At 57.4% G+C, this 13,788-nt stretch overlaps 1 protein-coding gene across 4 annotated transcripts in view; it reads left to right on the forward strand.

The window, feature by feature from the left end:
* The window catches only part of CELSR1 (cadherin EGF LAG seven-pass G-type receptor 1), a 149,484-nt gene that overhangs the window by 115,195 nt on the left and 20,501 nt on the right, over positions 1-13,788 (forward strand). For all 4 annotated transcript variants that reach the window (XM_087448732.1, XM_087448733.1, XM_014793350.2 and 1 more), the window contains 9 exons: positions 1,080-1,263; positions 1,619-1,720; positions 2,433-2,527; positions 2,963-3,172; positions 4,460-4,643; positions 6,148-6,291; positions 10,503-10,707; positions 11,604-11,771; positions 13,482-13,608. In XM_087448732.1, the coding sequence (XP_087304858.1) occupies positions 1,080-1,263; positions 1,619-1,720; positions 2,433-2,527; positions 2,963-3,172; positions 4,460-4,643; positions 6,148-6,291; positions 10,503-10,707; positions 11,604-11,771; positions 13,482-13,608 (1,419 nt within the window). The remainder of the gene's footprint in view (positions 1-1,079; positions 1,264-1,618; positions 1,721-2,432; positions 2,528-2,962; positions 3,173-4,459; positions 4,644-6,147; positions 6,292-10,502; positions 10,708-11,603; positions 11,772-13,481; positions 13,609-13,788) is intronic.

Consider the following 13,788-nt stretch of genomic DNA (forward strand, 5'->3'; position numbering starts at 1 on the left):
TCGTTGTGTCAACTGCCTTTGAGCTGTCAGTAACTTGAAACCCAAAGGGAAGTTCTGTTGGTAACCGCAGCCGCTTGGCGAGGGCCACACACTGTCACGCAGATGGGCTTGCTGACCCAGGAAGGGAGACTGCCGTCACGGGTGCCCTCTGACCCTCCCCGGCGGTCTGCTTAGCGTCAGTAATGTCCCAGGTGCCCCACAGTGCCTCTGGAAACGGACCGTGACTTGTCTCTTGAAATGCTTAAATGAAAAATCATAACGGCCGTAGCAGATCAGGACCGGGAAAGCCACGTGGAGTGAGTTGGCTGTTGTGGCGTCCGTGGGTGGCAAAGTGGGAGGAAAGTGGGGAGGGTATTTGGGGAAAATGTATCTAGAATTTTTTTCTCATCGAAAATTATAGAAAGCGCAGAAAGGAATTTGAAAGGTGACGGTGACGCCCATCCCCCCTCCCAGGGTGACTGCTAATGTCGTGCCCCCTCCCAAGCACTAAACATGCATGGTTGGAGCCCCCGTGGGGACACTTCTGCGTCCCTGCCCGGCACGGAAGCCTGGACGCAGCTCTGCCCAAGTCACAGCCCGTCCCAGTTTTCAGTGGGGTGCGCTTGGACCTGGGGAGGCCAAGTGGCCTGGCAGGGGCAGTGTGGCCCGTGAACGGCCCAGCTGGGTGTAAACCAGGACTGTCCGAATCGGAAGGTCACGCTCTTGACCATCACCCTGACCTGCCCACGGTAGATGTTCAGGCTTCTAATTTCTCACGATTAAAAAAAAAAGGGCTCCAAAAACCATCCTCGTACATAGATCTCCATTTGAATCTCTGATCCTCTTTAGGACAAATATGAAGGTGGCCCATAATAAGTGTTTGCTAAGAAATGAAAGAGGGGTGCTTTCTGGAGAAAGAGCCTGCCCCGCTTGGCCTGGTGGGCCCCCGTGATCTGCCCACCCTGGGGACGTGGGTGGAGGGCAGCAGGGAGAAGCCCAGAAGCCGGGCTGGAACCTGGATGCAGGTCAGGAAACATCCCTCCGGGAGCAGAGCCTCTGCCGGCGTCTGAAGGCCCACGTGCTGCTTCTGGGTTTTGCAGGAGAATTACTACAGGCCCCCGGACCAGGATGTCTGCCTGCCGTGTGACTGCTTCCCGCACGGCTCCCACAGCCGCACCTGTGACACCGACACTGGGCAGTGCGCCTGCAAGCCCGGCGTCATTGGCCGCCAGTGCAACCGCTGCGACAACCCTTTTGCTGAGGTCACCATGCTTGGCTGTGAAGGTCCGAGTTGCCCCTTGACCCTCTCCTTCAGGCCACATCGAGGGGACAGGCTGCTGGGCTCGAGTGTGCATGTGTGTGTCTGGGTGTGCGTCACACACTCCTGAGGTTCGGGGAACACTCGGCAGCCTCATGGTCTGAATGTGTCCGCTTGGCCTTAATTAATCTGGCCCTCCAGGAGGGCGTGGGTCGGAGCCTAGGTCACCCCCTGCCATTCTAGCACTGACTGGGGGCAGATGTGAGGGGTGCGGGTCTTGGTGGGGCAGGGCCTCCTTCAGGGAGGAGCCCTCGGAGAGCGCTGCACATTTGCGGGCACAGCCTCGCTCGGCTGAGCAGCCTTCTCTCCTCCGTCCCTCAGTGATCTACAACGGATGTCCCAGGGCATTTGAGGCCGGCATCTGGTGGCCACAGACCAAGTTCGGGCAGCCGGCTGCAGTGCCATGCCCCAAGGGATCTGTGGGTAAGTACCGTGGCCTGTGGCGTCCATTCCAGGCAGAGCAGCGGACAGAGGCACATGGCTTGCGGGAGAGCTGGCCGAGGTGTCGGAACTCACAGATGTTCCGTGTTGAAAGATTTCTTTAGCCAAAGTGTTGGGAGAAAATAAGAAAACTTTTTCCTTAATAGTAAATGACAAAACCTGGAAAGGGCATAATGAAAACACAGAGAGCAAGTGGCAAGGGACTCAGACAGGCTGTGTCACTGTTCGCAGCGTTGGGTTCTCTGTGTGAAATGGGGATGGTGGCTGCGTCCACGCCAGGAGGGGTGTTGGGAGATTCGGTGAGACGATGCACGGGAAGCACGCGGCCCCGAGTCGGATTCGAGGCAGGCCTGCAGTGCACGTGGAAGCGGTTGGTACTCCGCAAACGACTGAGTCGATTTCTTTTTCACGGACTTGCTCAGGGGTTTGCCTATAGTCGCTGGACAGCTCAGGCCGGCTGCGAGGCCGGATTGTCAGCGTCAGGCAGCTTTAGACGCAGCCCCAGGCCTGAGAGGAGAGAGCCTGTGCTGGCTTCACGGCCGTGGCACCTGCCTGGCCCTGGGCCAGCCGAGGGGTGTGTGTCACCCCTGGGGTTCACACCTCACTGAATACCCTGGGTTAAATCCATTCGGATAAACCAGCGTTAATTAACAGTCCGAGGTTCAGGTTTTACGAGTCCGTTCTCTGCTCCTAGGGAACGCGGTCCGACACTGCAGCGGGGAGAAGGGCTGGCTGCCCCCCGAGCTCTTTAACTGCACCACCGTCTCCTTCGTGGAGCTCAAAGCCGTGGTAGGCCCGCGCCTCAGGGACTGCATGCGGACGGGGTTACCGGACGGGGTGGGCTCGAGTCACGGGCCGGGCGTGGCCCGGGAGCATCGGCGCTTACATCCTCTTTCCCTCAGGACCCGGCTCTGCGCCTCGTTCTGGAAACTCAGTCCCCACGTCCGCGTCCTCTGCCCACCCATCTTCCCCCTGCTCCTTGCGTCCTGCTCTCTCACGTCTTCCACTTGGTGTCTTTTTCCGAGGGCTTTGTGGCCTGAGAGACCCTCCTTTCTCGTGCCACAGTGATCAACCAAAGTTCATTTTTGGGTTTCTGGGTTTTTTAAGTTCTTTCCTGACAAGGAAGTTTCCACCGGAAAGTAAGGGATTTCTGAATAAGAGGAAGGATTCAAAGCAATCACGGTGGGTTTGCAGACGTGGTGTTTGCTCCCCTCGTCATTCCAGAACGAGAAGCTGAGCCATAACGAGACGCGGATGGACGGCGACAGGTCCCTGCGGCTGGCCAGGGCGCTGCGGAACGCCACGCGGCACGCGGGCGCGCTGTTCGGCAACGACGTGCGCACGGCCTACCAGCTGCTGGGCCGCATCCTGCAGCACGAGAGCGGCCAGCAGGGCTTCGACCTGGCGGCCACGCGGGACGCCGACTTCCACGAGGTAGGAGGTGGTGGGTGGATAGCCCTCGGGGAAGCCCCGCAGGCCGGGGGACGAGCCGGGAGCTCAGGCGCCCTGCAGGGGCTCAGAGGACGGCCGGGAGCCCTCACTCGGTTGTGACAGCTCCTCGTACCCGGTGTCCTTAGGGCAAAGCGTCACTTTCCACATGTGAGCCGAGGCCAGTGCAGTGACCAGCAGAGCGGAGTGGCAGCATTAGGAGCATTTTGTCCAGGGGACGTGCAGACCACAGTGTTGATGACAGTGGTGGCCGCTAACAGCTGACCACTTCTTACATGCCGGACAGTGTCCCACATGGTTTACGTGAACTAGCCCACTGATTCCCCACACACGTCCTGTGATGTAGAGCAGTTACCACCCATTTTCCAGGTAGGGAAACTGAGGCACAGGGAGCCAAGGGCACACAGCTTGTAAGGGTGGGGCTCCAGAGCCCCCAGTCCCAACCACACACTCCGGGGTCCTGCTTTCAGAAAGACATGCTGTCTCCTACAAGGACCGTCCTGTTTTGTGTTTGTCCAAGTAATGGGCCCCTAAGAAACGTCTGTTTAGAATAATTGGTGAGGAGACGTTTGTAACTGCTCTTGGAGGGGAACAGCGTCACCTTGTGCTTCCTCTTCACTCCTCTCTAGTCCTCCCTATGCACACAGAGCCCCTGCGGGGCCTCCCCATCTGTGCAGAGCCCCTGGGGGGCTTCCCTGTCCATGCAGAGCCCCCAGGGCCTAGGCAGGGCCCCTGCTTGCATTTCAGTCCAGGCCCGAGAGTTTGGGCCGATGGAGTTGTTCCCATTTTCAATTCTTTGCAAACAGAAGTTTCCCCTCCCGGTGCGTGTCTTGGGTTGGGGCCAAGCCCCCGTGGGTGGACGACCTCCCATGTGTGCCCTGCACTGTCCACCTGTTCACATAAACCCCGAGGTGTGCGGGGAGGGAGTGCCACCCACAGAGTGACCCACAGCGTGTCCCCAGGCTGCCTCAACTGCGTGCTCAGCGGTGGGGGCAGCGGTTTACCTGGTGGGGTTGGGGGTTCTCATGTAACCAGGGGCGTCTCCCCTTTGCATCTCGGGGTGCACTTGGTGAACCATCATCAGGGCTTGTCCCTGACACAATGTCTTTGAAGTTGAAACACCAACAGTCTCTTCCCTGCTCTGATCCTGCCCAGCCTGCTCTTGGTCACCTAAAGGTTTCTAGGACCTGGTGTGCCCTGTCACATTAGCCAGGCCCCCATGGGGTGGCCGCGCACGTGAGCTGAGCACCATCTGTCTGTCTGTCTGACCAGGACGTCGTCCGCACGGGCAGCGCCCTCCTGGCTCCGGGCACCAGGGCCGCGTGGGAGCAGATCCAGCGGAACGAGGGTGGCGCCGCGCAGCTGCTGAGGCGCTTCGAGGCCTACTTCAGCAACGTGGCGCGCAACGTGCGGCGGACCTACCTGAGGCCCTTCGTCATCGTCACCGCCAACATGAGTAAGGGCTGCGCGCCAGCGTGGAGGGCAGGGGATGCTCTCTGGGCGGATCCCGGGGCCCATCTGGGATACAGCCCAGCTCGGCCATCTCTCAGGATGGGTCACCAGCTCTGCCCTCGTTTCCTTGTCTGTAAAATGGGGAGAACGCAACTCTCCTTGTCCAGCCTGTCAGAGATGATCGGCAGACGCACACGCGTCACTGCCAGGCCCAGGAAATCGGGCACAGGTGCTGGGCAGGGGAGACTAGGAGTCGAGGAGCTGCGGGCATGATCTTGGTGGTCCTTGGGCCTCTCAGGACTTGGGTGTGAGACAGTCTAGGGAAGTGGGTGTGGAGGGTCTGGCCGCAGGTCCAGACTCACGCAGAGAGGCCCAGACCCAAGGAGGGACGTGGGACTGGGTGGCTGGGCACCTGGGCAGTGGGGAACACCCACCCTCCCTGGGCCAGGGGCTGAGCCATCAACAGAGCAAATGCCTGAGGGACCAAGTCACCCGCAGCTCCCAGGAGATGCTTCTCAGGGACAGAGGTTTAAATGGTCGGGTTCCTTCACGGAGAGAAAGCCCCGGAAGGTGGAACCAGCCCCGACCCACCCAGACAGAAAGTCGCTGGGGGCAGGGGCTCCTTGCTTCCTCCTCCTGCACGCGTTTACTAAGCACCCACGTGGGGGGCGCTGGGCAGTACCGAGGGCTTGTCCCTTCCCATGGAGTCGCCCCATGATGGACCCGGTTATCTATCACGGAAAGGACCTGGGTCTTTAACCCGGAGGCAGCGTCCCTGATGTGAACCCTCAGGGGCTGACCCGGGAGGGGCCCTCGATTCCCGACCAGAAGATATTCAGGCTGGTCTGCACATCCCAGGCCCTTCCTGAGCCCCCGATCCCGCCTGCCCTGCGCTGGGGTGGAGGTGGCTTGCCTGGAGCATGCAGGGTGACTGTCAGCCTCTTTGTCATCAGACCCCCCAAGGCAGGGACAGTCAGCAGCAATGGAAAGTCACCCTGACAGCCTCAGACTCGACAGTGTCGGCGAACAAACAGAAATCACGAAGATTTCTGAAGCCCCTTCGATCCGTCTTAGCGCCTGCTCGGGTTCTGTCTCTATGAGACAGAGGGAGAGAGAGAGTTAGGGCTTCTTAGTTCTGTTGCCTCCATCACAATCCATCTCTGCCACCTGGAAGGGATACCAACTGCAGGGAAGTCACATATCCTTGGGCTGGGGCTAGGAGGCGCACACTGCACACCATGCTTGTCTCCTGGGGGCCCCCCCAGCAGACCCGAGCCAGATGGTTCTCGGATGCGACATTCAGTGGTCGAACTTGGCGCCGTGTTTTCTCCCTTCACATGGAGGTTTTCTGCTGGGTAACTGTCAGCAGGTTTAAAGAACACAGAAGAGGAGGAGTAGATTCTGTTATCAAGATCCTTGGTCAGAGACAGTAGTTCTGGGGATGGTTTGAGAGAGCTCCGTGGGAGGAGTTGGGAGTCGTGTGTGATGGAAGTGAACTGTCCCCACAGTTCTTGCTGTCGACGTCTTCGACACGTTTAACTTCACGGGCGCCAGGGTGCCGCGGTTCCAGGACATTCGTGAGGAGTTCCCAAAAGAGCTGGAGTCCTCCGTTGTCTTCTCTGCTGACTTCTTCAAACCACCCGAGAGAAAAGGTAGAGCCTCTTAGAAACCCAGTGCTGCTCGTGGGAGGTCTTGGAGGGTGGGGACCTCTGAAAGGTCCTGGGAGAATAAGCAAGACAGTTCTCCGTAGCAGAGCACATTCTGTGGGGGCACATTGCGTATGCACCCTGAAATCTGGGGGCCGACAGGGGGGTTTGCTGGTGTCAGACCCGAGTGGCAGGGCGGGTCGTTTCTTACAAACGGTTAATTTATAAAGTGACAAACGAGAGAGCCCTTCATTGTGCATGAGCTAGTCTTCCTGGATGTGCAGTAAAAATCTGCTTCTACGTGCAGGGAATACTTTAGAGTCTGGCCCCCACCCCTCTAAACAAACCAACAAACCGGAAGCCGTCTGTGTGCAGTTCCTCAGTCCTCGGTTAGGATTATAATACCAAACGGCTTAAACGTTTTGACTTTTCTCAAAGTGTTTTTCACAGATCCACTCCAGCTACTGAAAACATCTCAAAATAATAGGGACTCGAAAACGTAAAATTCTACAATGGACAATTTAAAATTTGAAATGTTTTTAGTAAATCAATTTTATTTGTTGGTTATATGATACTATTATTCAAGTGTCTCAGAAACTGTTAAAGAGGTCTTGTCTGATGTAGGATCACGCTCGACACTGACCCCGTCTTTCCAGCTGTGTTTGATTTGGGGTAGATTTGGGTTTTCATGTTTGGCAGTGTATTTGGTCGGAACTCTCCTCAGAAGTGCCGTATGTGCATATGTACATAGACTGCTTACTATCTGGGCCTAGAAGTGGGCTCTTTCTCTGAGCTTGTCAGTGTTTCTGCTTCTGAACTGACCACTGGGTCATCCTTTCTCTCGGGCCTGTGACCGTCAGGAGTGGGCACACAGGAGCCAAGTTCGCTTTAGAAAACCCTGTGGAAGAAGCTTCTGGTACCTGCTCCCCTGCTGTCCCGACAGCCACTGGCTGACGCCCAGGTCCCCTCAGCCCTGTACACGCGTTTTACTCACTGTGGCGTTTACGTTCCCTGCTGAAATGTCAGCTAGCACAGACACCACGGAGTAAACCCCCCGATTCTTTCCCTGATGAGAAGACGCGCCCCCGGGCTTCTGTGACCTCCCCTCTCGATTTCCCCAAACCCCTGCCTCGCCCCGAGGCGGGGAAGCAGAGGAAAAGCATCGTAAACTCCGTGAGCCGCAAGCGCGGCTGAGACCCGTGTGGGTGAGCTTTCAGGAGGTAGAGGGGGTGCAGCCTGGGCCCCTCGGCGTCCCACCAGCCGCTTGGATGTCCGTCCTGGACGACCTGCTTCTCCCTCCACCGCCTACAGGATGACCATGTTGGCCCTAGGGCTTGGCTTGGAGGGTGGCCCCTGCCCCCTTTCACCCCCACCTTGGACATCGCCAAGCCGGCACCCTCCACCTCAGACACTCATCTTTCCACCTCGGCCCAAATCCCTCCTCTGCCCTGACTCTCCCAGGCAGGCTCTCATGCCAGCCCCGGCCTCCGGGCCCTAGCCTCCTCATGCCCTGGCCCACCCTTGGCCCAGACGGTGCAACGGTGAGTCTCGCCTGTTCTGCTGGGGTGAGGTGCCCCTGGATGTCCCACCCGAGGGGAGCCTGCCGTGCCCACTCGCCCACTGACTCATTAGTTGGAGACACGACGAGCCAGTAGAGTCATGGAAAAAACTAAGGCCTTAGACTCAGTGATTTGTTTGGAGCCAGGCGCAACACAAGGAAGGGGCAGGCTTGTTCACCGCTGCGAGGTGTGCTCTGGGGTCCTCCAGCTCCTGCGAGGGGCGACCTGGAAGCTGAACCCTCTCCTGCGTCAGAGAAGCCACTAAATGAGAGGCCGCAGGAGCAGACTGTGGGGAACGCTTAGGGGGAACTGAGTCAGTATCTTCCTTTGCTTCCCACTTGATGGGACTTTATAGGAGTGGAGAACTTGTAAATGTACTTGCTGGGCAAGGATAATTACATCCGCCCAAGTCAAGTCGGAGCCCTTGACTGGGTGGCGTCCGGCCCAAGTGGGGGTGGGGGGACCTGGGAGGATCATCTAGCCCAGGGAGCACCTGGGGAGAGCATTGGCCCTGTCACTCAAGAAAGCCCCCAGGCTGCACTGCCTTCCCTCCAGAAAGGAGCTGGGGACCGCTCAGTTAGGTGAGGCATGCCAAAGCAGGTACATGGGTGGTGATGCCCTGCACTGGGCCAGTGAGACACACCAGCTGTGGCCTCCTATACTCACCTTCCAGAACGCCGCTCAGCACAAACCCTGAAAAACAGCAACCCTTGTAGCAATTAGAGCCGCATCCCCGCCTGACCCCAAAGCCAGTGTCCATAACCAAGGTTGTTAACCGACCTGAGTGTGGCTAACCCGTGTCACTAACCAGCCTGAGTGTCTCTAAGCAATATTGTTAAGCAGCCTGAGTGGGGCTAACCAGTGTTGTTAACCAGTCGTTGACCAGCGTGGCCGTGAGCAGGGGTGGGAGGACGTGGAAGGAGTGTGTGCCGTCTCGCAGGGGCGGACACCAGTTGGTCAGAGGGCGTTTTGCTCGGATTGGTTAGTTAGCTCTTCTGAGCCTCGGGCCTTCCAGTGTGCAACGTCCCCATCCAGAGATGACACCCCCGCCCATCGCATCTTACAGCCCCTCCACAGGCTCGTCTCCTGGGCCCTCCCCCTCCCCAGCCACAGTCACCCCTCCAAGACCTCCCTGTCCCTCAGGCTTGCCCCTCCCGCCTCCCTGGAGCCCATGCTCTCCAGCAGCCTGTGCTGGCAGTGGGTGGTCCGGATGGTTCCAGAGGTGCAGCCAGGGGGCATTGTGTCATTTGTGGCTGAGTGTGGCCATGTGTGCCTCCTGCAAGGTTAAGGGAGAAGCAAGGGAGTGTTCCCCTGCTGGTGGGGCGGGCTGAGGGCTGATACCCCCACCTGTGACCCCATGGGCACGCTGACGGGGATTCAGGTTTAAACCGGGGCCTCCAGCATCCATGGTTGCACGCTCCAGTCAGTGGCGAGAAGTTTTAAGCAGGTACCCCCCAAAATATATATATATATTTTTGTTTATGGGATCTATACATGGCCTCTCTTATCCCTATAGCTTGTACAGTTTAAAACACGCCCGTGTTTTATGTGAAATAAAAACACGAGACACAAACCCCCATGAACTCACACTTCCCCCGCATGCTTCTTGAGCAGCCCTGGGGGAGACCCCTGCGTTGGGGGTGGACGTCAGCCGGTCATCACATGACAGCTGTTGCTTTTTGTTTAGTTGTGGTGGAATACGTGTAACGTAAAATTCTCCATCCTAACCGTTTTTGGGTGCGTAGTTCAGCAACATTAAGTACGTGCACATTGTTGTGCAGCCATCACCACCATCCATCTCCAGAACCTTTTCATCTTGCGAAACTGAAACTCTGTCCCCATTAAACACTGACTCCCCATCCCACCTCCCCCAGCTTCTGGTAACCACCATTCTACTTTCTGTCTACGAATCTGACGGGTCCAGGAGCCTTATGTAGGTGGAATCCTACAGTATTTCACTGACTCCTTTCACTTAGCGTGACGTCCTTAAGATTCATCCTTGTTGTAGCGTGTGTCCGTGCTTCCTTCCTTTTTTTTTTTTTTGTGAGGAAGATCAGCCCTGAGCTAACATCCATGCTAATCCTCCTCTTTTTGCTGAGGAAGACTGGCTCTGAGCTAACATCTATTGCCAATCCTCCTCCTCTTTTTTGTTTCCCCAAAGCCCCAGTAGATAGTTGTATGTCATAGTCGCACATCCTTCTAGTTGCTGTATGTGGGACGCGGCCTCAGCATGGCCAGGGAAGTGGTGTGTCAGTGCGCGCCCGGGATCCGAACCTGGACCGCCAGTAGCAGAGCACGCGCACTTAACCGCTAAGCCACTATTCCTTCCTTTTTAAGGCTGAATAGTATCCCATTGTGTGGCTAGACCACCTTTTGTTATCCCTTCTTCCGTTGATGGACACTGGGTTGCTTCCACCTTTTGGCTGTTGTGAGTCATGCTGCTGTGAATGTGGGTATACGGTATCTCTTTGAGTCTCTGCTCTCACTTCTCCAGGGCACATACCCAGAGGTGGGATTGCAGGGTCACTTTTGAGGAACTGCCTGCTGTTTCCCACAGAACATGTGTTGATTTTAGGAAGCACTTGCTCAAGTAGAAGGCAATTTGGTGGGACCCCAGGTGTCCGGCCCCCACGCTCACACTCTATGCTCACATTGCAGAGGGCCCCACGGTGAGGCCGGCAGGTCGCAAGGCCGCCCCGCAGATGGCACGCCCTGAGCCCGGCGCCGAGAGGGAGGCCCCATTCAGGAGGCGGAAGAGGCACCCCCAGGAGCCCGGCCAGTTCGCCGTCGTCCTGGTCATCATCTATCGGACCCTGGGGCAGCTCCTGCCCGAGCACTATGACCCCGACCGCCGCAGCCTCCGGTAAGGCCAGCCCCATGAGGGCATGGAGGGCCTGTTTCTGGAGAGTTCTGAGGCTTTCATAAGTCAAAGTCTCGACCACCCGAACATCGGAATAAGGACATTTCACTGTGACCCTGGCCCAAGGCCAGAGACCAGTGCCCTGGACTAGAATCGCCCTTGGACAGAGATTCTGGATCTGCCGGATGGGCCCTGTCACTTGAGTTTCTGCCAAGAACGCCCCCTCCCAGCACACATCCCGCCTCGAGCCTCGGTGGATACCGTTGACACACCAGGCTCAGGAGTATAATTCCTGCTCAGAGGGTCCGTCCCCCGACACCTGTCTGCCCTGGGCCGCTGGTGGCCCCAGCACTAGGGGCTGCTCGGTGGATACTGGATGGAAAAATGAATCCTACCCAAAGGGGCTTCGTGGCCCTGATCAGAGGCGGGCACACTGCGAGGCTCCACTTTATCAACCTTAATACCATTTCCAGATCCTTCCCTGGGTCTGTCGTCTTCATGTTCATCCTTCCTAGTGGCTGGATGAGATTCCTCCGTGAGCTGTCATTATCCCACTAGGTTTCTTTTATCGGATATTTCAGCCCTTTCCAGGGGTTCTGCTGTTACATATTATGGGGTGCACCATCTCCTCACACATACTTTCTCTTCATTTTTAAGTGAAGTCCGCCTTTGACCCACAGGTGACACGCTCCCTGTGCATGCCCCGTCAGTGATAAAACCTGCATGGAGCACGATGCTGTCACAGCCCAGGCCCTGCCCAAAAGCAGAGGCCTTGGCTCCGCACTCGAGCCCTGTGATTCAGTCCCTCCTAGAGAGACGCCTGTCCTGTGTCCTCCTCGCGGTGGCACCCAGGTGTTTTCTAAGTGCGTTTGTCCCTGTGCTCTCGCTTCTCAACACAGGCTGCCTAACCGGCCCGTCATTAACACCCCGGTGGTGAGCGCGGTGGTGTACAGCGAGGGGGCGCCGCTCCCCAGCCCCCCAGAGAGGCCCGTCCTGGTGGAGTACACCCTGCTGGAGACCGAGGAGCGCACCAAGCCCGTCTGTGTGTTCTGGAACCACTCCATCACGTAAGGGTGACGCGGGAGCCAGAGTGGCCACCTCTTGCCCCTAGGCTGGGCGTTTCCGCGTGGGGGCTGTGCTGAGGCTGGAGCTTGCACGGGTCCCCACGGGTCTCCCTTGGCAGAGTGTCCCCAGGGCATTCTCTTGTGGTCTGTTGCTCCTCTTCCAGCCCCTCGTGGGGCAGGAGGCTCATCCTGCGGTTGTCAGAGTTCCCTATATGTGTGCAGTTACACAGCACATATGCGTGTACACAGACCCACCTGGAAACACAGACACGTATACATGTGCACACACACAGTTATGCACTCATGTGCGCACATGTGCACAGGCACACATAGAGACCTCTGGAGAAGGTCAGCACAGAGAAAAGCCTCCCACCTGCAGGACTCTCATGATGCAGCAGCCGACGAGGGCCCAGCCCACCGCCAAACAAGGAGGGGGACACACAGGAGGTGGGGCTCAGAGACCAGGCCCAGGGGCCCTTCCGCCAACAGCGGGCAGTCCCAGATGTGTGTGGGGGCACCTGCATCAGATGGGGGACCCTGACCTCAGCCGGCCCGCCCAGGAGACAACACAGCAGCTGCTGGGGCTGGTTTTACCCTGCGGAGGCTGCACCCGCCTCGGCAGGGTCCATTCCACCCATCCCCTGATCCCATGCTTGCAGCGGGGGTTGAATGCTGTGCATCTGGGACTTGGTTCCCGTGCAACTCAAACATCCCCTGCAGTCACTCTTCCCTGGACTGAGTTGGGTTCCACTGAGTGGGGCTCTGCTGGGCACTGTGCCGGGTGCTGGCACCCAGGGTGAGGAGGAGAAGCCCGGCCCGCACGGGCCTCCTGCTGGGAGGCAGGTTAGGCTCGGCAGAGACTGTGCGTCACTCTCTCCTCCTTCTGTATGTTCCAAATTCTAGTTAATGAGATGCTGGCATAGTGTCTAGAGTGTAATAGATGCTTGGCATACAAAAGACAGAATGGCAGACCCACTTTCATGCTGAGGGCAGTGTTAAGGCTTTGGTGTGCCTCAGGCATGGCCCTCCTGGTGGTCATTCATTGAATCCTGGCAATTAGCTCTCGCTCTAATTACATCTCTGCTTTCTGTGCACCTGTCATCCCGGGATCTTAAAGTTCTTGGTAAACACGGATTTGCCTTCCCATCCCATTTTACAGATGAGTAAACTGAGGATCAGAGAAGTTACTTGACTTCCCCAGAGTCAGGGAGGCTGACACACACCCATAGCGGCTTGTCATTTGGGGTGTCCCATCAATAGAACGGGAGTAATAATGGGGCCCTGCTTCCAGGCAGTTGCCATAAAACATTTTGCAATCTGAAGATGAAAGTGTAGGACAAATGCGCGATATTATTTCTTAAATCATCTAGACTGAAAAGAAGACAGAAGTACAAAGTGGCTGTTTTAATAACTGACTATTATGGTTTCTGATAAAAGGGGCATGTGGTGGACCCAAGATGTCCCCATTTAAGTTTTACTGCTGGATGACACATAAACGTCAACTTCAGAGGGTGCTCATTAGAGGCTTCACGAGAGGGCGAGGAGGGCGTTCACACGGTCCCAGGTGCAGCCAGCGCCGTGGTCCTCGGAGCCGGGACCGTGGCGCTTGTCTTGGGCACAGTGAGGATGCTGCTCGGGCTCCAGCGGGGGCAGGAGGGCCTCGGAGACCCTGGCGGTGGAGGGAACCATCTCACCCCCGACTTTTCTCTGCAGCCCCAGTGGGACTGGAGGGTGGTCAGCCAAGGGCTGTGAGCTGCTGTCCCGGAACCGGACCCACGTTGCCTGCCAGTGCAGCCACGCCACCAGCTGTGCCGTGCTCATGGACGTCTCCAGACGCGAGGTGGGCGCTCCCCCACGGGCAACCCTGCCCAGCTGGTGAGGGTGTCCAGGGATTAATTCCCTTCGAGATTTAGCCTATCCCCCAAGCCTACCCCCTTGTCAACTCCATCTTTCCTTCTAAGTGATTTGAACAAACTGAATTGACCGATTTAAAATTCGTGTTCGATGAGCATTGGCCAGA

Source organism: Ceratotherium simum, chromosome 25, assembly GCF_057802395.1.
Source record: "Ceratotherium simum simum isolate JZ-2026a chromosome 25, ASM5780239v1, whole genome shotgun sequence".
NCBI classification, from domain to species: domain Eukaryota; kingdom Metazoa; phylum Chordata; class Mammalia; order Perissodactyla; family Rhinocerotidae; genus Ceratotherium; species Ceratotherium simum.